Below are 26,304 nucleotides of genomic sequence, written 5' to 3' on the forward strand. Positions count from 1 at the left end.
TATTTCAAATTAATTCAATTGGAGTTTTGTCACAAACTTCAATAGAAACATTTAAAAATATCCTTTGTAGAGTTACTTGCCAGTTCTAGTAATTATTATTAGTTCCTTGAGATTTAAATTAAAACTATTAAAAAGCTAAATGATATCAACAGAAGATAGGTTTTATTCTTTAAATAAAATTGTGTGATTTGCACTATAATTTACAAAAAAAATCAGATAGGGTATTAACTGCACGGACAGAAAGGGCACTTTTTATTTTCTGACATGTTTAAGAACATTACAGTCATTTGCCTTGTTAAATTGAATTTATGCATAGATTTTGTGTGATAGTGTTACACAAACTCTGAATACAATTTTCCACTGCCAACAGAACTTGAAATGACATAGAAATGGTCAGCCACGTGTAGAAGCTAAAAATCACTTTTCTTCTTCTTCCAATTTTTCCAATTTATTTTCCAATTTTCCCCATCAGTCACAACAAATTTTCACAATACTTCTAAAACTCCCTTATTACTTTAATATTACTTAAGATAAAAAATACCTAAGTACTACTCAGACAAGTATAACTTAAATACTGCTTAAATTTACTTTTAAAAACATATTTTCTTTTAGTAATGGACCATGTCTCTAGATAAGGTTGTTCAGGAATCTTATGTCGATGAACATACAACCAGGCTCAGGAGTAGATTGCCTCCATGTTCAAAAGGTTTTCAGAGAGATTAAGCAAGAAAGAATACTGGTATGAAGCTTGGGATCTTTTTTTTTTTTCTTTTGTAAGGGATGGTGTTTGCAGTTGACAGAAATTTACCCTTGCCTGAACTGAGAGCCACTATTGCCCAAATCAAGATTACACTCTTCTTATTTGTCTTCCCACCAGCTTGTGATGTACCTATCCCAGCATCTGCAACTGCCAGCAAAATAATACCATTGCCACCTGCCCAATTAAATCCCTCAAGCACACTGTATGTAGTTAAGGACTTCTAGATGACAGACTAATTTTTCAAATGGGATTTTTGCCTCTCTGAATCACTGAGTTAATTTTGAAAATGTTGCCCAGGTCATAAATTCTCCACTAGAAAGAAATAATGTTGTCTAATTTCCTTGCAGAAATACTTGATAGTATTCTTTGAATACCTTGGCTTTTATGAATGACTGAGCCTGAACTAGAGGGAAACTAATTGCTCCATTATCTCATGAACAAAACCACAATACTGTGGGGCTGAGAATTTCAGAAAGCTGAGAAAGAAGGCAGAAATTGTACTTCCTGACACATCTATTTCTGTCAAGTTAGGGAGCATGGATGAAGACCAGAAGACGACAACATCCACCAGCTCTGTCAACAGACTGAGATTGAACAGAACACAACTGGTAAAAAAAAAAAAAAGCCAAAGCAAAATGAAATCAAACCCCAAAACCTAAACAAAAGCAAAACAAACAAAAAAACCCCACCAAATCCTCAAAAGTGACAATTTTAGTATTTCTTGAATAGGATGGGTGAAAAAAAGACTGTCAACGATAAAGAACTCTGCTTAGAGTGGAGGTATTCAAGCCCCACCCAAAAGCAGAGAGATTTCTGTAAACATCCACTTGCTCTCTGCGTGTACACTGTACATGTACAAGAGGGATACCCCATCATGTGGGACCACTTGCTACCCCAATTTCTTCTTATATGTAGAGCAGTATGAAATACAGAAATGGGAATTCAAAGGAGAAGGAAAGGAGAGCAGGTGCTGGAACACACAATGTTGGCTTGCAAAAATCTGGAGAATTGCACTAGAAAGACTGCGAGATCATCTTGAGAGACTTATCTGATGCAGACGCCAGTGTTACTGCATGATACTTGAAAAAGGCACCACCTCTATATTGCTGGTTTGTGAATTTCAGTGGCAAGTTATTTCTACATAAGGCCACTGAGGTGGCTGGGTTTCTTTTTGTATAAACATCAGCAAAATTATGAGTCAGCAGTGGAAAGGTGGTTAACAGAGCTGGACGCTATGTTAATATCCATTCCAACAGCGTATGTGGAAAAAGAGTATTATCTTATTATCTTGAAATACAACACAAAAGAACCTGGAAATTCATCCCAAGAAGTTTAGATTTGGCCCTTTCAGCTGTGAGGAGTGGGAAGAAAATTCTTCATGACTGTTAGGAGGCACTGCAAAGAATATTGAGTACTGAAGATTATATAAAATGCAAAAAAACCTTATCTAAAAAAAATGTGCCTGAGTAACACTCTATCTGAGCTATGTGCTGAGATCAAGGTTTCAAGAGAGAATTAAGCTGAGATCTCACGACAATTGAATGCTGCATGATTGCCGCTAACCCCTTTCAAAAATTATAGACATGACTGAACGCAACAATAGTAGGAAATTATGCACTTAGTAATTATTTCTGGACATTCAAATCTCAAACACATGGCATGTCTCAACTTGCAGACACTGTCCAGTTAATGCTAACAGCACTGAGAGAAAATGAAATTTATAACATTTGTGAAAGCAAACACAGTTAAATGCTAAAGTGAATGTATACTAAAGCAAGCAAAAACGGTTGTGAATTACTTTCAGCATCAGAAATTAATTCAAACAGTATGCTGCGAAATGTAAGGCAAGGAGAGGGAAGGACATGGCTCTCCCTATGGCCTGGCCTGAGTTTATGTGTAGGTCAAATGAAAAAGTTGTGGGAACTGAAACTCCTGTGGCCACATGGGAGCTTTGGTATGAAAATTGACTTGTCTTACTTGATCTTTACCAGAATTCTTGGCAGCAACAATATGGGTGGAGAAAAACTGTGCATCACTTGACTTCACAGAAGAATCATAAAGGCATCCTCAAGTAAAAACTCTGAATCAGTTTTTCCTTGCAGCAAAAGCTGGGCTAGTTCATTTGTTAAAAAGAAACAAATGCCTCCAGCACACAGGGAGGACTGAATCAATTTGCTCTCCAAGGAAATGTTACCAAATGGAGGCCCCATGATGAGTTATATAACTCAGTATTTGACAGAAAAGTCTTCCTCTAAAATGCACTTCAGATGCTGTACATGTTGGCATTTTAATAACAAATAAAATTAGAATAAAATGAAAGAACACAGATTTTTATCCAGTTAGGACTGAAAACAAAGGGCCAAAGTGCATGAGAATAGTTAGGCTTTATGGGAAGACCAATAAAAACTTTCATTTCCTTGATACAAAGTAATGTGAGGCAGGCTAAATGTAAGAGAAAAGCACTCACAGGCATACTTATACATTATACACAAATGCAGACACATACTCAACTCCTCCCCCAAACCAGATATTATTGACATATTTGCATGTTTCTGTTTTTAAGTTAAGATATCCTCAGATGGTGCAGGCAAATGTAACTCAGTTCAAGGTGTACTATTATAGTACTCCACAAAAGAATGTGCATTCCATTTAGGTATAAACAGTATGTGTTGTAGTTACGTATAAATACACTTGATGACTTGCCTCATGTGCCCTCTGTTGCTCTAAAAGGCTCTGGTAGTTTCCTGAAATCTCTGCTGCCAGCTTTTGCTCAGTCTGAACTAATAAATCCATCCAAGTCTCACATTTCTCCAGGAAGGTCTGCTGCCGCAGCAAGAAAGACTGCAGCTTACTGAAAGAAAGACAGATAGATTCATGTAAAGTCTCCTCCTATCACACACCGTGTTGTCTCGCAATAACTTTTCCAGCAGAATTACTAATCAGATAGTAACACTTTTCCCACTTAGCTATCTCATTCAGTTTACTTAGTCAAACCTTTGAAAAGTAGCAGTCTGCCTTATTTCAAATTCTGTTAATTTATGGCAAAATCAACATCTCAGCTCACTGGTTTCACTCTTTACCTGCAAGTACACCCCAGAAAGGGAACTTTGGTTAATGAAATATCTGAAACGTTTCATATATTCTGCAAAAGGTGTACTTTCTAGCTGTTGTAATCTAAGAAAACTATACAATAACCTTTAACTATTCCCACCTGAATCTCTCCGTAGTCTGAGAGGAGATCTGAGACCAATGTCTGTTCAGATTCTGCATTCTTTTGATTTCTTTATCATTCAGAGGAAGCCTGTAACCCAGCTCATTAAGACGGTCTAAATCTGGGGCCATGCTGCTGAATTTCAACATCTGACTCTGCAACAGACAATAAAAGTGATAACCAGCATGTTCACAGACTGCAGAATTATGAACAAGCACTCAGTTAAATTTGGAATGGCCTTGGCTGCCACCAAGTGGCAAGCAGCTCCTATGCCAGGGAAACGCATTTCCAGTTCTCAGCCTCTGATCCCAGACCAGAAGACTCATGCTCATGCTTAAACACGCACAGAGAAGTAAACTGAAATTGCATTGGAGTGTTTTGCTAAATTGGGGATTTTCCCCTCAGAGCTGCAAAAGTAGGCTAGTTTTGCATAGTTTGAAGCCATATTTTTATGTTAAAAAAGCAAGCCTTTTTCCTTGTTTCTTAGCCTGAATGTCAGGCTGGCAAATTCCCATTGAACTTACTCAGCTCTTTATTTTTTGGGTTTTGTTTTGCAGTACATAAATATCCAATCCACTACATTAGGAAAACGTCCTGGGTTTTAGCATGCCCAAAGTGAAATTATATGCATACTTAATCCTGATAAAAAAATAATGGAAGATTAAAGCAACAAAACCAGCCTAGATGGCAATGTTAATCAACTTCCTGTCAGGGCCTCTGAAAGAAGAAGAGGTGAAAAAGAAGCCCCACAAAAAAAAGAGTGGAAGAGTACAAATGGAGATTACATGGTACACAGTACAGAAGTTTCTCCAGTTTATCAAGATAAAAAAAAATTGGACAACTTCATCTCTAAACTAAATACCAGTGAGATAGAAATTACAGAAATACAAAAAAACAAAACAAAACAAAACAAAAAACCTTCAGAAAAAAAGATGAAGGCAATCTCAAAAACCTGCTAAAATATCCATTCCCATTTTGAGTTTATATTCATTTTATTCTAAACAGTTTTCTTGTCCTTTTCTTCTGTACTCAGGGGTAAAGTAACATTGACAATCATCCTTTGGTTGCCACCAAATTTCTAAGTTCTGTCTTACACTTTGCATGAGCATCAGTCCTTTAATATATATAGAATGTATGTATGATATTTGTGCATACCCTCTACTAAAAACAGACAAAAAAAAGAAAATCAAATCAATATTCTGCATCTATTGGTCACCTTGAGTTCCTCCATTCTCCTCTGTATTGCTGAGAGATCAGATGAGTGACTGGGATCTTGCTCTTTTAATATTTCCTCTGCTTCTGTTATCCAGGCCTCAAGGACTTGCAGGTTCTTGGCAAAGGTTTGATAGTCCAGCACTCCAGCCTTGAACAGAAAAGGACCCACAGTTTAAGAACTTTGGTCACATAGCATCCATACTGATACTACACTCCAGCTATTCTCATTATAAATTTGCAAACAGCTGTATAGGCTAGAAGCAATTGGGACTGCAGCTTTGCTTACAGACCATGGAATTATTGTTTGTTTTATTTTTAACTTAGAACAGAGGACTTTTGATCACAGCAAAAAGGTAACACTTCAAGAAATTCCATAAATATCTCCTTGCCTTGAAATAGATAACCTCCTTTAACTTCCTTTTATGAAACTAACTTCTGCTTAATTTGTCAGCAGAGAGAACCACTAGCTGCTATTATAGCAATTTGAAATTAAAAAGTTCTCTTATGCCTTTTCTCCTCACAATACAAGTGATGCTATAAGCACGTTCTACACAATGCTGAATTTTTTGGATAAATCCTCTTGCCACCCAAAGAGAAGCCACTACCTTTGTTGCCTTTTTACCCATATACCTCCCTATGGAACACATTCTGACGGTTCATTTTCTGCTCTTTTTTGCTCTAGTCACTCATGACACAAGCAATTAGTAACATCTACTCATCAGGTTTTGACACAAATGGCAGATGTCAATCCAGTCACTGACATTAATAGGAACTGTAAAAATAAATCCTACACCAGAATTATTCAGAATCTCTCATTTGTTTTACTGTTAAAGAACTAGCTGGAAAGAGAGCTTGTCTTTAGAAGAGCAGTAGCTATGGATCCAGATGTTAGCACTACTGCAGCACAATGAAAGCATGGTGCTCTTGGCATTCCAGATAGTTGCTTTCCTCCATGAGTGTTATTATCTTCCCAGAATTTGGACCTTCTTACAAGGTTTATGTAGTGGACTTGGGAATATTCTATACTCTTGGCATATTTTTTGAGCATATTTTCTACTTTTTGGCTTCCAGGGAAGTCTAGGAAATGCTGGTGAACAGGTAACACCACTATCTTTCCCATCCACGTTTAGCTAATTTATGTGTTTTCAGGTACCACAGGATGATCATATTTGAGGACTGAAAACACTCTCTGCATACCTGAAGTACAGCTTGTTGTTTGCGGAGAGCTTGTTCTAGGGTTGACAGATTCTGGTTCAGAGAAAGATGATCAGACTGTATAGCTGCTGCTGCTGAAGCTTCCACCTGGCTTTTTAGCTCCTCTCCCAGCTCTTGAAGAACAACCAGTGACTCCTGTGCTGTCTTCAGATCTGTAAGCACATCCTGAGGCAACACATTGAATAAAGGTACAAATAGTTAACCTGACACTCTGCAAACATCATCCTCCCTCTGATTTAAAGGAGAAATTAAATGGCCAAACTCCACCACTATATGAAAAACTTGTATTTACTACTGCATTTCAATACCAAAGTGTCCACTCACACTCTGTATCAAAGGGAAATATTATGCAGAATAAAAAAAAAAAAATGTCAAAGTACTGGTGCATAGAGGAACAGAAAGAAGTGACTGCTCACCTATGTTTGAGAAAGCCTGAGTTACTGATGAGGCAATACTTGTTGAAACAAATCTTTTGAATCCACTGACATGCTGGTCCTAAGCCGTGGCAGCCCTCACTGTGGGCTGATTCATGCCTGACTAGACTTCCTTTTTTTTCTGCTATGAATTACCAAGAGGAATGAAAAAATAACTTTTGTAAATGGCCTAACATAACAGCTAAAGAACGGGCCATCAGGAAATCGAGAAATTATTTCATTAAAAATAAACAATTTGAATAGCCAGTCCAGATGACTATGGCAGCAAATGCTTGAAACACTTATTAATGTGTTAATTTTGATCCTTGCAATTGTTCTGCTTACAGTGAGACAACTGACATTTCCATGCTTTTGTTGCTGACACCGAACAGTAACTTAAAATCAAAAGAACCAAAATGAAATCATAGATAGGAGGTAAACTATCCTGCTGTCTTGAGATATAGTCTTGAAAAAGAAAGAATCTCAAGGTTTCAGAGTGAATAGTGTCTTTCCATAAGGAAGGATAAAGGCATTCCCAGAACATACTTTTCATTAAGAAAAAATGAACAGCCTTGTCTGGTGGGAATACAGTCAAAGGATCTTGTGTTTCTGTTACAAGGAACTCAATAGATTTGGTAGAGATATTTTCCCAAGCAAGAAACCCTTTGACAGGCAGAGACTTAAGACTGAACCAAATTATATAATTTATCCACCTTCTCCAGACATACGACTTCAGATACAAGCTTCTGAAACAACACCACAACAAGTATGGAGGGATCACATGGAACACGTGAGAAACTCATGATATTTGGGTAACAGATGTAAAGCTCCTGTGCCTGAGATGCATCAGTAAAAAGAAATGTGTTTATATGCAAGTTTCCAATACACTAAGTTTAGTAATGGAGAGCCTCTTGTATTTTTAGCCCACAGAGCTGTGAAAAACTGCAAAGCTCAACTGAACATACATTGCAGTCCTGAATCCAGGCAGTAACCTCATCATCGGCAATGTCTTTGCTGGTGGCAGTCTTCAAGAGTTCATTGGTCTGCTCTTCCCACTGACGGACTGTGGAGGAGCACTGCTGGTAACAGTCCTTGTACCTCTGCCATAGCTGAAGGAGGCCCTTACCGGCACGCAGCCGCTCTGCAATCTCTTGCAGAAGGTTGTTCCACCTGGTGAAGAGATTGAATGAATGATTGAAGCCTAAGAGTCCACAAGAACTATCGCTGTCCCTCTTCCTCTCTACTGTTCACTATGGTCTTTTGGCTTTAAGAAATTTGGTAATAATCAAGATCCAGACATTTTGGGGGGGAGTGGGGGGGTTGGGGAAGGAATCTTAGAAATATGTTGACAGGCTCTTCTGATCTGTCAGAGAAAGTCTGATCTGTGCAACATCTTGGATGCTGTATACTGATGACTGAGGCCAGACAGAGCTGGAGTGCACTTTTTGAAGTGAACATCCAGTTATTTCTACTTAGCATACTTTGGTTCACTGCACAGAACATCTATGACTGGCCATGAATGGCCAGTACCAGATTCCTCCAAGGACCCAACAGGCCCAGGACAGGTATAAACAAGAAACCATTTATTCTGCTACAATTTCCTCCCAAGTCCTGACAAAAGTATTTGAAGTCATAAAACTCTGTGTAACTCCCTTTTAAAATACTCCCACACTTATTAAAACTTTTTGTATTTTTTTATGCAATTAAATATCTAAGTCCCTCTTGAATTCTTGGCTCTAATGGCAACCAGAAACATGCACTTTCTCAAATATGTTGTGCAATTTCCTTACTAAAGGAAATCACATTATTTTTCAACTACTATTATATGATAAACATGGTGAAGTGAAAATTCCATCAGTCATCTTTGAAACTCTTAAATCCCACAGTATCTTTTTAAAATGGGGTGAATAATCCCTCCTTCCACTTCCAGATTCTAGTGCAGGATGAACCACAAATTAAAAGATTCAGTCATGATTGTGTTAAAAAAAAAAAAAAATTTCCACCAAAGTAGTTTTTGGTTTTGGATTCTATTTTTCCATAGATTCTCTGAGTAAACCCTACAGTGGTTCTGGCCTGGATTCAAAGTTGAGGAAGCCGTTTGCCAACCTACTGGTGAAGGCTTAGACCTTCTTGACTATCAGGCCCTTCCTACAACTAGAAATAGCAACCCAAAAACTGGGGAACCTGAAGCATGCACAGCAAATGAAATTTTCAGACAGGATTCTTGAATTTTAAGTGCAGTGTTATTTTCCAGCACAGTATTTATGAATCTTAGTTGGCAGCCATTCATGGAGCAAAACTACTGACAGTGCTGTCCAAACGCTTTGCTGAAGAAAATACTGTTTCGTTTATTATTTGTAGTAAATGAGATGGTTCTGCTTCAGCCCTTGGCAAAAGGAATAACCCCAGCTGTCCCCACAAGCTCCCAAACCAGAAAACAAAACAAAACAAAAAACCAAACCCAAAATAGAAATTATATAAAAATGGGTCAATGGATAAATGCCAATTTACCAAGAAAAGTAAAGTTCAACAAACGGACATTTTGTACCTCATATTCACTTCTTTCAAAGTGTTGGTAAGTGTTTCAGTCACTGGTGATTGACAGTCTTTCAACAACTGGTTGGTCACAGAACCAAATTTTTGTAAGCTATTTTCTTGCTTTTCCAATTCATCTTGTAGGCTCTAAACCAGATAAAATAGTAAAAAAAACCACAAACAAAAACCATAAAATATGAGGTATTACAATTCTATGATGTAGAAATATTTCAAAATAGTATGTATCAATTATATCATATAGATTATGAATGCAAAACTTGATTTTATGAGTGCTTCATCTAAATAGAAGGTTGTTTAATATAAATACTATTATTAGATTTATTTGATTCAATATCAAGATACAGTGGCAAAGAGTAAATTTTAATCTAATATTTTCACAAAAGAAGAAGATTGTAAAAGAAATTATTCTAAACAAGTACTCTTCATTGAATCATAGAATGGTTTGGGTTGGAAGGGACCATAAAGATAATCTAGTTCCAACCCCCTGCCATGGGCAGGGACACCTCCCACTAGACCAGGTTGCTCAGAGCCCCATTCAAACTGGTCTTGAACACTTCCAGAGATGGGGCATCTTGCACAGGAGTAAGTGCATTGAACTGATTCAGAAATAAAAACCTAACTGGCATAAGAAAATAAATTACATAAAATTATCCTGTTTAGAACAAGATGAAAAAAGCAGCAGCATCATAAAAAAACTTTATTCTTTAAATAAGGCTTTTTAACCTTAAGTATTTTTGTGCATATTATTACGGTTTGAACAGCCTAGCAAATCTCAACCCAACTAAGTAGTTTAGTTAAAAACTTAATAAGCAAAAAAGTAATTTTCTGTACCTATTTTTTTACTGACTCCTCCTCTGACACATAAAAAATGACAACCTAGAAGAGTGGCTGTAAAGTGCATTAACGGATGTTCTTTAAATCTGGGCTTGAAAAGTGCCACTCATAATTTGGGAATTTGAGCTTTATATATGTCTGGATTTCAAGTCACACAAAATATGTGAATGATGATGTAAACTTAAATTTGCCAGCAAATACTAACAACACAACTTGCTGTTACTTTCAGCATCTGGAAATGTTTGAAAAAATATTTTTGATTCCAAAGACAAAAACTTTATTTGAAATAAAAAGCTATCCTGTCTCATAGAACAATACTTTTCATATTTTTAATAATTTATTTTCTGACAGTGGAAAATCACTGAACTTCTGAGTATCTCAGCTTTTAGAACATTATTTTCTTTGATCTTCAATCTACTGTTACCACATGGGTGCAGGGTGTCAAAATGTGATCTCAACATGCACCCATAGCTCAGAAGCCTGATGAAGGAGAGTGAGAAACTTTTAATGGTGATTAGAAAGAAAACAACCATCACCATTTTATTTTTCTGCAAAATGAAAAATGCAGAGAATGACTGATAATTTGATAATACTGATTATTTGATAATGTGTTTTTCTTAATGTCATGAGATTTTAATGTGCCAGTATGTCTGTACATACTGGTACATTTTGTTTGGTTAATTTCTTATGAACCAAAAAGCATAGTTCTCTGCATCTATGCAATAAAGACAAAATTAATCCTTGAATCCATCCTTAGTATGTTGACAGCCATGGTATTCTTCTTACCTGAAGGTTATCAACTTGGACTTTCACAGCTTCCAAAGAACCCGTAAGAAGATAAAAACGGGACAAAGAGTATCTGGCTTCTGTCAAGTAACTATTCAGTTCTTCATAAACCACTTTGTAAATGCTCCACTGATCAAGAACAGACTGCAACAATATCTTCAGTTGGCTAACCTAGGAGGAGGGAAGAAGGAAAAAAAAAAGTAAATTAAAATCACTCAAGATATTTGGGGTTTGTTTAAATTATTTCCTTTCCTTTGATCTCAGAGACTACTTGATCTACATGCCCAATCTTAGACCTGTTGCAAAATGAAGATTTTGCACAACCATCAGCTCGGCTTACGCTAGGTACAGCATAAAGTTCTGCCTGATTTTATAAAGTTAGGATTGCAGGGAATGAGAATATATAAAGTTCATTCTACTTCAGTCAAAAGCAGGATCAAGAAAGCATCTGTGTGGTGGAAAGGGTAGATCTTTACAGATTATTTGGTACCTTTCCACTAAATGTCAGGAATCACCTAGAAAGCTTTAATTAATAGAATTAAAAGCATCCTTGGAATAGGAAACATTATACCCATCTTATGTGAAGTGTGCACACAAATTTGGGGATGGATGGAAACAGCGACACAATTCAAATCTCTTCCCCTATAATACAGAAATATAATTTGTAACTTTATCTAGGTGTTCCTGCTCTGGCAGGGGGATTGGACTAGATGATCTTTTGAGGTCCTTTCCAATCTCTAACATACTGTGATACTGTGATACAGAAGCAGGCTACTATCTGCAAACTGCTATTTCTCCCTCTCCTCCACGCCCTGTTCCTGGCATTGTAATCTGCCCCTTGACGATTGTTTTACCATATGTTCCAAATTGGCCCAGGAATGGTTAATTTCTTGCAGTGTTTTCATAACAGCAGAAGAGACTTCTTCCTTCTTGTTCTGTATCAAAGAAAGACCACTCTGTTCTACACTTTCAATTTCTTTTTCTTTTGTTCTTATTGATTCTTCTAATTCCTGAAAAGAAACAAAAGATACCTGAATATTTTTGTTTGTTTAGTTGGCTAGATAATGCCTTGAGATAGAACAGATGCTCATAAGCTCCCTATCTTTAAAAAATAGGAAAGTCACACTTGCATACTTTGGCTTTTTATTCTCAAGAGAATCATAACTCATCAGCAATTTTATTTAGTATTTTATGTTCTCTTTATAGTTGCTTGCCTTTAATATAAATAGAAAGATGTCCTCTATATTAAACTTGTGTGTAATTGTCTGCTCTCGTGTAAGAGTCCATAACTCATTAAAAATAGGACAGCAATTTGAATACATGGGAAAATTGTTGTGTGTCTTAGTTTGCCCCAGAACACTGAGGGAGCTTTTTAATTAGTCCAAATCTGGCTCAAGCTGTGGAAAAAAATTAATTTTGCCACCCAAGGAAAAAGACAAAATGACCTCCTAGGGAAAGATGTCAATTTGCCATGCCTTCCCACAAGAACTAGAGTGTTTATTCCTTTGCCAGGTCCCACCAAAGCCCCTTGTCTGAGGACAGCAAGTCTTCCCCTTTTCTAAATGACAAATTCATTAGAGTCCAGCCAATGACAACAAACAATAGACTGCAGGAATTTTTCTTATTGTCTCCACAAGGTTGCATGCTTTTGGGAGGCATTAAAGAGCTCAATAGCATTTTGCTTTCACACACTAACTGAAGAAAATGGGAAGAAAACGAACGGTTGGTGTAAAAACAAGTGAAGAAAACAGGGCTGAGTACCTAAGCACTAAGGCCACGAGAACTTGTTAGTGGCTTGTTTTGCTGCTTCAGGCAAGTGCTGACTGTGTTGTTAACTTAAGGTGACCCTAGATTGGTCTTGGAAAGGCTGATTAAGAGTTTGCCAGTTTTATCACATTTTATCAACAAGTGCAGAAGCTCTGCATAGCTTAAGTAACATACTTCAAATGTAACATTTGCTAGTCACAAAGCCTGTGATCTTCCTCATGCCTCAACAGCATGAGAATGAAGTTACAAAATTAAGGAGAGAGGACAAGATGACTCAGTGAACAACTGAGTTATACAGCCCATATCATGATCGCATAACCTTATTCCTACCCAGGAAACTACTTACTCACAACGTGTTGGAGGGAGATCCAAGCAAGTCCTCCTATGCCCTGACTCATGTCAAAGCTGTGTAGTGTCAGGTAGTGCAAACACTGAGTATGAGCAGAGGGGGGGGGAAGTATTGCTTCTACATTAATTAGTGTACCTTTTAATCTCAGTTATATTTTATTTTCCTGCAAGCCTTTCCTTACTATGAGAGATGGATCATTAAAGAAAGAAAACAACACAACAAAACTGGGCAAACTGAAGACCCATGCCTTTCCAAAAATTACTCTCCCTATGAATCCAAAGAACAACAAGTGAACTGTTGCCATAACAGACTTTACATTTTAGAAAGCGGTGGGAGTATTTGGAACAAAATTATGCCTAGTCTTGTAAACACTTGCTATTGATAGAATTTATCCCCGCACACATACAACACACCTTTTTATCTATACATATAAGTGAGAGAATTTTTGCTGTACTGTTTATTATTTGCATTTTTTCCTGTATTATTTCACATTTCTTCAAACCATGGCCTTGTTCCAGACTACAGACTTGGAGTAACACATCTTTTGTTTACCACATGACAAAAAACCAAACACTTTTAAGTCGTACACAGTAAATTTGCTTTTCCAAAAGGCATTCAGGTTTGTACAAGGTTGCTCCAAAATTCAGAATACAAAGCAGACAAAAGTTTCCATCACCAAGAACAGCAAATATTTCTGGTTCTCTGTGAAAAGGGGTTTCTTATTCATCTGAATTAAAGACACATTGCTGTTTCTGATACGTGGTGGGAAAAAAAAATGGTTGTTTTCACTTATTAATATGACACTAAGCAGCAACTAACATTGGTTAATAAATAAACTGCAGCTTCTGTAGTAGTTGAACCAGATACTGGGAGTGTCTGATACAATTATTTCTTAGACATTTTGTTTCTCTGCTGATCAAAGTCTTGCCATTTATAACTGACTCACCAAGTGTATTTGCTCACTTCCCTGACCAAAGGAATTGTAAAGGTGATAAATCAGATTCAGCTTTGAACTCCAGCCAAGCTCAGCCTGCCCATTATGTGAAGCTACACTAAATCACCCTTCCTGCAGTCATATGGGTTTATTGTGCTGAAACCCTAAAGAAATGTTATTTGAAACTAAGCACTGCAACCAATTGAGAACTTAGGCCAAGAATTTCAGAAAAAAAAAACCCAAACAAACATCTCTTGCCTAACCAAGTGCACTTTAGGAATGAAATCTCTCCCTCACAGAAGTAAATAGGAATTCTGTCACTGACTTCACTAATACAAAGATTTCACATGGCTTTATCAAGTGTTGTTTCTAACTGCTGGAAAGAAAATAGTGTTATTTATAAGGGGACTATACCTGACAGTCTTTCAAAGCATTCTGTACTGAAGCCTGGTCTCCAATTTTCTGTTGCTGTTTCAGCTTCTGCTCTTGGATTTCAAACCAAGTTTTTAGGCACTGCACGTTATTTTCATATCCTGTCCAGGACTCCTGCAGACTTTCCAACAGCTGGATCTGCAAAGAAATATGAGTATATATAGTTCCTCATACACTTACCTTTATTTTGGGGTCAATTAAATAAATCAGTGAATAGCAATGCTAACCACTGCCTTCTCAAATTCAATGCTTTCAGAATTTAAGAACAGTATATGTATTCAAATTTAAATATACCTGCTATCTGTAAAACAGTTCATAATAAAAAGCCTACTTTCAAAAATAATTATGTAGAGATAACAAAATATTATGACACACTGAAAGATGGTAACAACTTAGCAGAACATTTTTATGAAGTAGAATTCTTTTCAGAGATCAAGGACATCAGGATTTTCCAAATAAAACTAAGCATGCAAACATATAGTTTATATTCCTTGCTTATAACTATGGTGAAGCAGATGAAGATTTATATTACTTCCTTTCTCAACTGATTGGTTAAAATTTATTAAGCTTTTTGTGACTATCCTAGATGTTATTCAGTGGCAAATGAAATAGCACTTCAATTCTCAAAAAAACCCCCAATGAACCAAAAAGCCAACAAATCAAAACAAAAAGTAAAAAAAAAAAAGGGGGGGAGGATGACCCCCATAAAACAAAACAAAGAAAGAAATAACAAAGCAGAATTTGAAAATGGCAGCATTGTCCTAAAAGCATTCACATCACCCTAGGGAATGAACCATCTTAATTAGCTGTAATCTGAATTAGAAATGGCTGAGGATGTAGTGGTCAACAGCCTTGGCCACACTGATGATGAGATAGCTGGGAGTGAAGTAAGGAAAGCAAGTGGCAGACTAGACATCCTTAGAATAACATAGGTTGTTTTTTTCAGGTAAGAATGATCCCATCAGAAGCTGTACTGAAGGAAAAAAGAGTCCAGAAAGCTGGTTGATATTCAAGGACAACTTCAAGTCACAAAAATGACAAATGCACAGAAAGTAGATTACAAAGAATTGGCCTGAAAGCATGTCCTGGCTATGCCGGACAGATGTTATGAAAGCAGTCTTGGCTGGAACTAACTAGTGAGAGACAGAAGCTCTTCTTGTTACTCTTCACAAGTATGTTAGCAACTAATCAGAAACCACAGAATAGTCTGAGGTACATGGTGCCTTTATATTGCTCTGATCATACTGACCTATGCGTCCCAGGTCTTCATATTAACTAACAAATTTAAGCATACAGAGGTACTAGGCATGATAGAAGAGTTAGAATTGGGAGCTGCTTAAGTTAGCTGGACATATAAAAATCCATAGAACCAGAAAGGATGCATCTGAGAGTGTTGATGTCATTTCAAGGCTGCCGTCTATAAAGTTTAAAAGGTCATGATGGTTGGAAAAAGTTGCTGGTGACTGGAAAAAGGCTATACCCCAAATCCTGCCAGGAGCTATTTCCACATGTATAAAGAACAAGGATGAGGAATAAGCATGGTCTCACTAGGGTCAAATTGTGCCTGACCTAACTGATTGCCTCTGCTGTGATATGACTGACTGCATGGACAAGTGAAGAGTTGTAGATCCCGTTCACCTTGGCTTTTGCAAGATTTCTTATATGGTATCCCAAAGAGCAGCTAGTTTGGTTTGATTTTGGCATTTTTTTCTTTACCTTTTCTGTTATCAGGCCTTGCAGAATCTGCCAACGTCTGTTCATTGCTCCAAGCTGTTCTGCAAAATCAGTTTTGTCACTCCGTTTACTTTCAACATCCTGGCTGCTAATCTGTAGCACTGATTGGTTCACAAAGTCTACCGTCAATTGTTTGCAATTTAAATCTATCTTGAAACCCTAGCAGGAAAAAAGGGAATAAAAAAACCAAAACGTAAGTACTATAATTTCTCACCTTCCTGCAAACCAGAGGAAAAATGTTCACAAATGAAAACTTCACCATAATTTAACTAGAAGTTGCTTTAGCAATTGACCAGCAATAAAAACATTGTCACTTTCACCTAAATATTAAGAAACAAAGAAGCAACACCCTGCCTTTGGAATAATGAATCTGCCTCACCCAAATAATAAAAAAAAAATAAATCTGCAAACATGTTGACATTGGTCTCATGGATCAGATTTAAAAAAACCCACCAAAACCAACTTGGTTTTGGTTTTTTTGTTTGCTTTTTTTTAACATTGTTTAGTCTCAAAAATTTTAATACAAAACCAGCTAAGAAAAATATTCTTACATACAAAGAAGAATAATAGCCAAGAAGTAATTTTTCAGAAGACTCATGAAACAAATATGACATTGAAAAGAAAGTCACTGTATGCGCATCTATTACAAGAGTGCTACTGATCTAGTTAAAGAAGTGAAATTGTGTTATAACTTTATTCCTCAATAGTTAAGATACAGCATCATTCATTTTTGCTTCAGATACTGATCAAAATTATCTTGATGTGCAAACTACTGGACACATTCCATTCAAGAATAGGCTACATTCAAGAATGGGCTACACTTTGAGGAGAAGGTGATATTATGCAGAGAATTTCTAAAACAATTTACACAATTTGCAAAGTGCTTTGTGGGCTTGGGTGAAAGACACATCTAATAAGGTTAAATCACGTGCGTATTACCTTGGATTTACCTGGAAATTCAGTAAGCATGCTAAAAATTATATTCCTTCCATAACTATTCCTCCCTGGTTTCTTTTCCACAGTACCAAATATTAACCAATTCTAACTTCTATACACTTCTAATCACTTCACTATATAACGGTTTGGTTTTTGTTTTCTTTTTTTCCTTAAATCACTTACACTTTAAATATATATATAGATATACTTAAAGGCAAAACATTGAAAGGCGAATAGGTAACATTTCCACTCACTACCTTATACTTCTTGACATAATCCTGAATCGGTTTCTGTCCTACTAAATTTTTTATATTCTCTTCATCCTGCTGAATGATGTTTTCCATCAGGGAAATCCAGCTCATAACTTCAGTGATAGCATGACGAGAAGGAATTTTTTCCATCTGGAGCTGTAGAGATAACAGACTTAAAATATGTGTGTTGTGAAGAAAATGGATAAGAATCCCTTACTTTGCATTACCATAGTACATTTCCTTTACCTGCTCTAATTTTATGTTATTCTACATCCCTAAGATACCACTGATGCTTATAAAAAGAAAAAGAAGTGAAAAAAAAAGGTTTTAATAGGAGATAGATTGTATAACTGCATGCATCTTAATAAGAAATGCTTATATTAAAGGCTTTCTATTTCTATTTTTCATTGTACAAAGAAACTGGACAAACTCAAAAGATTCCATTTCTGAATTCCTAAAAGTTCTGCATTCTTATTCCATAATTCTGTATTAGGCTCATGTAAAAGATAAAGCTTAAGCTACACTTTTCCAGTCCTTGTAAATAGCTAATGAATATGTCCATGGAAAGGAATTTTATATTACTATTCTTCTGTGGTGATTTCCAAATAGAGTGATATTAAATAGCACCTGTTTTTTTCTTAAAAAACTCACTTTCAACATTTGGTACAGTAGTGCCTGCTATTAACAGCTATTCAGAAATGACATTTTTAGGTAGACATACACGTTTTGCATTCCAAGATAGTTTGGACAACTACAGAATGACATTATTTTCTTTAATTTAATAGACTCAGTTAACATTTGTTATCCTTTCTCTCTCCTCCTAAATCACAATTATATTACTGACTCTGAGAACACTGCAAATTATAAACTGAAGAAATGGCTTACACTGATATCCGCCTAGCAACTAAATACTAAACCAACTTTTAGACAAGTGTAATTCACTATTATAGCATTAAAAAAATTCAAAAACTACACATCTAAAAACCTCGTGTTCCTACATACACTAACAGAAACCTTACACAATCTTTTTGCCTTGCACCGACTTGAACAGGTTTAAATAAAACTACTGTCCAAACCTGACAGGGTACAGGGATGACTTTTTTCCAAAAACCATATCAACATGTTGAAAAAAACCTCATCTGTTCTTTGGTTAAAATTCAACAAATATAACTGTGAAAGTCTGAAATTAACACCAATTGATGTTAGACAGTATAGGTAGGCAGGATTTAGATACAAGTGTAAGCTTTTCCACATTAAAACATAAGTAACACTGTTCCTATCCTGCCTCACATGGATAAACTGCGGAAGGGAGCAACTATCTCCCAAAGGCAGTTCCAACCATATAGTCTGAGTTTTCTGGAATATCAAAGGCCATCATGGGCCTTCCTTACCTGGTGCAATTTTTCTTGTACGGCTGGGATCTGTGTGAGCAGCTCTGTCCACTGACTGTCAATGTAGGACAAACCCGCACGCAATGCTGCTGTATCCACCTTCTTCAGCCTGAGGAGCTGGTTTCCAGTACTCAGAACAGAAGATTTCTGGGATGATTTAGCCTCCACTTCTTTTGAAAACTCCTATGAGCAGAATAATTTTTGTGGAAATATTCAACTTCTTGTTGTACTTAAAGCTTTACCTCAGAAAGCTAAGAATATCCTTCCTTCCCTTTTAAAAAAATATACTTTCTATTAGCAGTTACCTACTTCAGACCAACTGAGGAAAAAAATTGTCTTCAACCATAAAACTATTTTCTGTTTTCAGAATCATCAAGCTTTAAATGATTGCAAATGGCAAAGAAGTACTTAATGTGCATACACACCAGGTTTTTGAAGGACAGCTACAGAAGCAGATTGGGACTTTTTTTGCATACTCACTACTTAAATGATGAGAAGCATAAATGTTTATTTGTAACTGGAAAGAAAAAAAGTGTCCTAGGTCCATGAATGACTTACCAAAAAGGAATTCAGGTGATCTCGGACTGTTTCCAGTTCCTGAGGAACTGTCAAAGACTGCTGGCTCCAAAACTCAAGCCGGTCTTTTGCAGATTGTAACCAACGTGTCAATTCATTTGATTCACTCTGATACCTGTAAAGACATTTAAAGAAAACTGTAACAGTCAACACCTTTTTTGCCTCCAACTAAGGAGTGTCTCCTCCACATGTTAGAAGAAGATACAATATGCCAGAATTGATGTAAAAATAAAAATATTTCATTTCCTTTATCAAAATTCAGAAAAAAACCCCATGATTTAATTTTAAAGATAGGCTTGGTGTCAAGAAGCTCTTATTTCAGCCATTATATCCACAATTCCTAACAGTGCCTTTGTATTGGCTTTTAGCAAAGTCTAAGTTTAATGAAGGACTAGTAACTAGGTTACAAATCTGTTTGGGCAAACTGTAACACCCCCCTACATACATAAACAGAGTTTGCTTTCCAGTGGTTAATGCCCCTGCCAGAACATGATGAGGCTACTCGTGCTACCTAGGTAAGCACACACCCTTTCTCATCAACTTGTATGCATGTGGGGCTTCTAAATTAGTCATCTAAACAAGATATCTTCTGACTTCCTCCCACCAGCTGTTATCTCATACATGTTCTATAGCAAATGAAAGAGTATGATACCAATTCTATAGAACAAAAGTAGGATACTGTAGAGAAGTCAAACTATCACATACATCTCAAAGTATTTTCTTTTAAATGTTGAATCTAATAGTTCTGGGTTCAAAATTACTTTGACCTGAACAGCAAAGGTGGAGAAGTTTATACTGTCCATTACATCAGCATTACCTTGTCCAGTGCTTCAATATTGTCTCCAGCCTCTGAAGCTCCTTGCTAACCTTACTGGTGTTACTTAACCAGTGTTCTCCTAGTTGGTCCAGTTGGCTTTCAAGATCTGAGCAGCTAACAGAAAAAAGGAGCCTTTTTCCATCATCTAGCACTTGGTATAATTTAGGTTGGTATTCAGTCAGGTTAGATCTCAGATGCTGTAATAACAGAGGAGATGGTTAGATAGCTTTGCAGATCTCTGTTACCATGTTTTTTTAACATTTAGTTGTCTTTCACTGTTTTTTGTAGCAAATCCAATGTCACCATGGCACATCACATTTTTTTCAATCTCAAGTTCTAGAACACTCAGAACCATCACGCATGTAACCTGCTCAAAATCTGAACGTGCTGGCACAAACCCCCCCACTTCAAGATGTCTAGCGATACCTTCTTATGATGAACTCCTCCTTGGTGTAGATAATTTACACTTGAAAATAACAATGTCAAAAGAATCTTTGTGGGGCAATACCATTTCTGAGAGAAACTGATTACAATGTCAGAACATAGTCTACGATCTGTTGAAAACTACTACAATGAAAGCTAAAGGTGTTCAGTATCAAGTTATAGACAGTGACTATTCTTCAGCCCTTCCAACACCTATATTCAGCTCTCTGGTCATCCAACTCTTCTTTCACTGATCTACTATACTGCTACCCATGGCTACAAAAGAGATGGCTCCATCCTTCTAAATCACTGAACACAGAAGCCAATTGTTATGGCACAAGAAAGCAAACAAGGTACTGAAAAAGAAAGGCTGTCAATAGTCTTAGCCTGAATCCAACCTGGAGCAGAGACAGATCTCATTTAAATGGTGATTTGTAGGTGGGTAAATATAAACCTGCCAAATTCCACTATCACTGCACAAATAGTATGGATTTTAAAAACATTTGTATATTTCACTAAGCTTGAGCACAAAATGTACATGCATTCCCATTTTTAAGTTCTGATGAAAATAATCTGAAGCATACAAAACTAGTGGTTTCATGATGAAGTCATAAGCTTTCTATCACTTTTCTTATTTTGACTTTGATGTAAATAGAGCTCTAATAACTGAACAGAATGCCACCAGGCGCAGGGAGGAACAAGCAGGTTGTGTTGCGGACCCTGTTGCTGGTGTCCCAGACTGCTGACCAATATGGTCGCCTCCAGAAGGAAGGCTTGCAGTAAGGAGACTGTAGCAACTCAGACAGAGACCCTGTCCCAAACCGTGGCTGTTCAGGTCTCTGGCTGCAGGGAGTGCTAGAGCCTGCTGCTGCCGAGGGAGGGAGGCCAGCATTCCACCTGTGTGAGGTGTGAGCAGGTAGAAGATCTGCTTAGCTTGGTGGCAAAACTTAAGGAGGAGGTCGAGACGCTGAGGACCATCAGGGAGTGTGAAAGGGAGATCGACTGGTGGAGTAACTCCCTGGTGTGCCAGCCGGAACGGTTCCAGGGAGATACCCCCCAAAAGGGGATGGACCCCCTGCCATCTCAGACAGAGGGGGATGGCCTGAGACAGCCCCTGCTCTGTAGCTGTCACGCAGAGGTAAGGGACCAAAAAGACGATGAGGGTTGGAAGCGAGTTCCAGTTCGGAACCGTGGGCAACCTTCCTCCCTTCCTGCCCTGCTTCCCCAGGTGCCCCTCCGTAATAGGTTTGAGGCCCTGGATCTTGAAGGAGAGGTAGGTGAGGATGTGGTGCAAGGCCCGCTACAAGGTCACATAGGAAAAGGCGGTCGACTTCGCACCTCAAGACTGCCTCTGATAAGAAAGAAAGAAAGGTCATTGTGGTAGGCGATTCCCCTCTGAGAGGAACAGAGGGCCCGATATGCAGAGTTGACCCTCATCATAGGGAAGTGTGTAGTCTGCCTGGAGCCCGGCAGGGATATCACCAAGGCGCTCCCCAAACTGGTGCACCCAACAGACTACTACCCACTGCTGGTCTTCCAGACAGGTGGGGGGGAAGCTGCTTCCCACAGTCTGAGGGGGATGAAGAAAGACTACAGGGCCTTGGGGCGGATGGTGAAAGAGTCTGGGGCTCAAGTGATCTTCCCCTCACTCCTTCCATCTTCCAGTGATGATGTGGGACTGAATGGGAAAATTCAGTCCGTAAATGATTGGCATCGAGACTGGTGCTGCAGGCAGGGCTTTGGGTTCTTTGATAACGGCTGGTTTTATAAGGCACCAGTCCGGATGATGGCACGTGGGAAAGGTTTATCTCACAGAGGCAAAAGGATGCTGGGGTATGAATTAGCAGGGCTCATTTGGAGAGCTTTAAACTAGATTTGAAGGGGGATGGGGTTGTAGCTGGGCTTGCCCCGGTGGAGCAGCACTCTAGAATTGATGAAGACTGGGAGGCCTCCTATAATCCTAGGGTGAAATCGGTGAGCTCAGCTCGCTCCTTGAAATGCCTGTACACCAATGCGCACAGCATGGGAAATAAGCAGGAGGAGTTAGAAACCTGTGTTAAGTCACGAGATTTTGATCTGGTGGCAATTACAGAGACGTGGTGGGACAGCTCACATGACTGGAATATACTCATGGAGGGCTATGTCCTTTTCAGGAAAGACAGGCCAGCCAGGCGGGGTGGTGGGGTTGCTCTTTATGTGCGAGAGCAGCTGCAATGTACTGAGTTCTGTCCAGGGACAGAGGACGAGCGAGTTGAGAGTCTGTGGGTGAGAATTAAGGGGCAGGCTGGCAGGGGCGATACTGTTGTGGGTGTCTGTTACAGGCCACCAGATCAGGGTGAGGGAGTTGACAAGGCCTTCTACAGGCAGCTGAGAGCGGCCTCACAGTCACAGGCCATGGTCGTCGTGGGGGATTTTAACTTCCCTGATGTTTGCTGGAAGGACTACACAGCAACCCAGCCACAGTCCAGGAGGTTCCTCCAGTGTATGGATGATAACTTCCTCATGCAAATGGTGGATGAGCCAACCAGGAGAGGAGCGCTGCTGGATCTCATCCTCACTAACAAGGATGGTCTGGTCGAAGCAGTAAAGGTTGAGGGCTGCCTTGGTTGCAGCGACCACGAGATGGTGGAATTCAGGATCTTGTGTGGTAGGACCAGTAGAATAGCAAGTAGAATTGCAACCCTGGACTTTAGCAGGGCAAACTTTGGCCTGTTCAAGCAATTGCTAGGGGAAATCCCATGGGCAAGGCTGCTTGAAGGTAAAGGGGCCCAAGATAGTTGGTTGGCATTCAAGGATTGCTTATGCCGAGCTGAAGATCAGAGCATCCCCACACGTAGGAAGTCAAAGAAGAGGGCCAGGAGACCTTTGTGGCTAAATAGGGAACTGCTGGGTATGCTCAAGTGGAAGAGGAGAGTTTACAGGTCATGGAAGGAGGGGCTGGCCACTCGGGAGGAATATAAGGCTGCTGCTAGAGGATGTAGGAAGGCAGCTAGGATGGCTAAGGCCTCCTTGGAATTAAATCTGGCGAGAGGGGTCAAGGACAGCAGAAAGAGCTTTTTCAAATACATGGCAGATAAAACTAACACCAGAGGCAAGGTAGGCCCACTGATGAACGCAATGGGTGCCCTGGTGACAGAAGATACAGAGATGGCAGAGTTATTGAATGTCCTTCTTTGTCTCTGTCTACTCTGCCGGAGGCAGTCCTGAAGAGCCCTGTACCCCTGAGACCTCAGATGAAGTCAGGTCAACGGAGCAGTTTGCCTTAGTCAATGAGGAACAGGTTAGAGACCAGTTGAGCAATCTGGACATCCATAAATCCATGGGTCCAGATGGGATGCACCCACGGGTGCTGAGGGAACTGGCGGAAGTCATTGCTAGACCACTCTCCATCATCTTTACCAAGTCTTGGGTAACGGGAGAGGTGCCTGAGGACTGGAGGAAAGCAAATGTCACTCCAGTCTTCAAAAAGGGCAAGAAGGAGGACCCGGGTAACTATAGACCGGTCAGCCTCACCTCCATCCCTGGGAAAGTGATGGAGCACCTTATCTTTGGTGCCATCTTAAGGCATATCAAGGATAAGAGGGTTATGAGGGGCAGTCAACATGGCTTTACCAAGGGGAAGTCATGCTTCACCAACCTCATAGCCTTTTATGAGGAAATAACACGGTGGATGGATGATGGCAGAGCGGTGGACGTGGTCTACCTTGACTTCAGCAAAGCATTTGACACAGTCTCCCACAGCATCCTCATAGCTAAATTGAGGAAGTGTGGCCTGGATGATCAGGTAGTGAGGTGGACTGCAAACTGGCTGAAGGACAGAAGCCAGAGAGTTGTAGTCTATGGGGCGGAGTCCAGTTGGAGGCCTGTATCTAGTGGAGTGCCTCAAGGGTCAGTGCTGGGACCAGTATTATTTAATATATTCATCAATGATTTAGATGAGGGAATTGAGTGTACTGTCAGCAAGTTTGCTGATGACACTAAGCTGGGAGGAGTGGCTGACACGCCGGAGGGCTGTGCTGCCATCCAGCGAGACCTGGACAGGCTGGAGAGTTGGGCAGGGAATAACTTGATGAAATACAACAAGGGGAAGTGTAGAGTCCTGCATCTGGGCAGGAACAACCCCAGGTTCCAGTATAGGTTGGGGAACGACCTGTTGGAGAGCAGTGTAGGGGAGAGGGAGCTGGGGGTCCTAGTGGACGGCAGGATGACCATGAGCCAACACTGTGCCCTTGTGGCCAAGAAGGCCAATGGCATCCTGGGGTGTATTAGAAGGGGGGTGGTTAGTAGGTCGAGAGAGGTCCTCCTTCCCCTCTACTCTGCCCTGGTGAGACCGCATCTGGAATATTGTGTCCAGTTCTGGGCCCCTCAGTTCAAGAAGGACAGGGACCTGCTGGAGAGAGTCCAGCGCAGGGCAACTAAGATGATTAAGGGAGTGGAGCATCTCCCTTATGAGGAAAGACTGAGGGAGCTGGGTCTCTATAGTTTGGAGGAGACTGAGGGGTGACCTTATTAGTGTATATAAATATATGAAGGGGGAGTGTCACGAGGATGGAGCCAGGCTCTTCTCAGTGGCAAACAATGATAGGACAAGGGGTAATGGGTACAAACTGGAACACAAGAGGTTCTACTTAAACTTGAGAAGAAACTTCTTCTCAGTGAGGATGACGGAACACTGGAACAGGCTGCCCAGGGGGGTTGTGGAGTCTCCTTCTCTGGAGACATTCAAAACCCGCCTGGACACATTCCTATGTAACCTCATCTACGTGTTCCTGCTCCGGCAGGGGGATTGGACTAGATGATCTTTTGAGGTCCCTTCCAATCTCTAACATACTGTGATACTGTGTGATACTGTGATATGTGTCTGTGTGTGTACTTCCATATAACATATATACACACAAATAAATGTACAACTCTTAGTGAGTAGAATAAAAAATTCAAAGATAGTAATAAACTAATTATGATGGATTTTCAACCTAAATGTGGCCATAGCAGAGTCCAAGAATCTGGATTTGAATAACCTAATTTATGTTATTGGGAAGAGAAGCAGAGGAAAACTAATTTAGGATCAGGAAACACAAAAAATGCTTAGCATTAACGAAAACCAAAATAAGACCCACACACAATAGATTTCTTAAGTCTTCCTCGTATCATTGCAAAAGCAGAAAGCCATCTGGTAAAAGAACAATATACATAAATTCAGAGTAGACAAGAAGTCAATTTGCAAGAAAAATTGGCAGATATTTTTCTGTAAAGCAAAACAAGAAAAAAAACCAAACAACCCAACAACCAAAGTGTGTGGTGCAGAACAAGACAAAGACAAAACACTAGACCAAAATTCTCATTTTGACAACAGACCAAAAAAACAGGATGTGGTAGAAAGCTTATATTTAAATTACTAGTTTTTGTTCCATTTGAGGAGGAAGCCAACTTAGGGAACTGCACGTTATTCAGCCTCACCTAGCTATCTGGAAAGATCATAGAGCAGATGCTCTTGGAATCCACTTTCAAGGACAAAAAGGACAAAAAGGTAATCAGGAATATTCAACTTGGATTCACTATCTTGACAGCATTTATGACAAAATTACTGTCTCTGTGGATGAGACTGACTTCACTATGGCCTTTGACATTGTCTCCCACACGACCCCCCTCTAGAAGTGGAGAGGATGTGGGCTGGATAAATGTACTGTTGCATGGTTTGAAAATT

General features: G+C 39.1%; 1 protein-coding gene across 6 annotated transcripts in view; it reads right to left on the bottom strand.

Annotated features, from left to right (window-relative positions):
- Positions 1-26,304, bottom strand: part of SYNE1 (spectrin repeat containing nuclear envelope protein 1) — a gene marked incomplete at its 5' end in the record, with an annotated part of 295,244 nt that overhangs the window by 47,418 nt on the left and 221,522 nt on the right. For all 6 annotated transcript variants that reach the window (XM_080616381.1, XM_080616380.1, XM_080616378.1 and 3 more), the window contains 14 exons: positions 3,464-3,611; positions 3,972-4,126; positions 5,188-5,334; positions 6,384-6,566; positions 7,780-7,984; positions 9,363-9,496; positions 10,991-11,161; positions 11,845-12,000; positions 14,455-14,610; positions 16,189-16,365; positions 17,400-17,549; positions 18,785-18,967; positions 19,343-19,475; positions 20,178-20,374. In XM_080616381.1, the coding sequence (XP_080472507.1) occupies positions 3,464-3,611; positions 3,972-4,126; positions 5,188-5,334; positions 6,384-6,566; positions 7,780-7,984; positions 9,363-9,496; positions 10,991-11,161; positions 11,845-12,000; positions 14,455-14,610; positions 16,189-16,365; positions 17,400-17,549; positions 18,785-18,967; positions 19,343-19,475; positions 20,178-20,374 (2,295 nt within the window). The remainder of the gene's footprint in view (positions 1-3,463; positions 3,612-3,971; positions 4,127-5,187; positions 5,335-6,383; positions 6,567-7,779; positions 7,985-9,362; positions 9,497-10,990; positions 11,162-11,844; positions 12,001-14,454; positions 14,611-16,188; positions 16,366-17,399; positions 17,550-18,784; positions 18,968-19,342; positions 19,476-20,177; positions 20,375-26,304) is intronic.

Source organism: Psittacula echo (genome assembly GCF_963264785.1).
Source record: "Psittacula echo genome assembly, chromosome: 4".
NCBI classification, from domain to species: Eukaryota; Metazoa; Chordata; class Aves; order Psittaciformes; family Psittacidae; genus Psittacula; species Psittacula echo.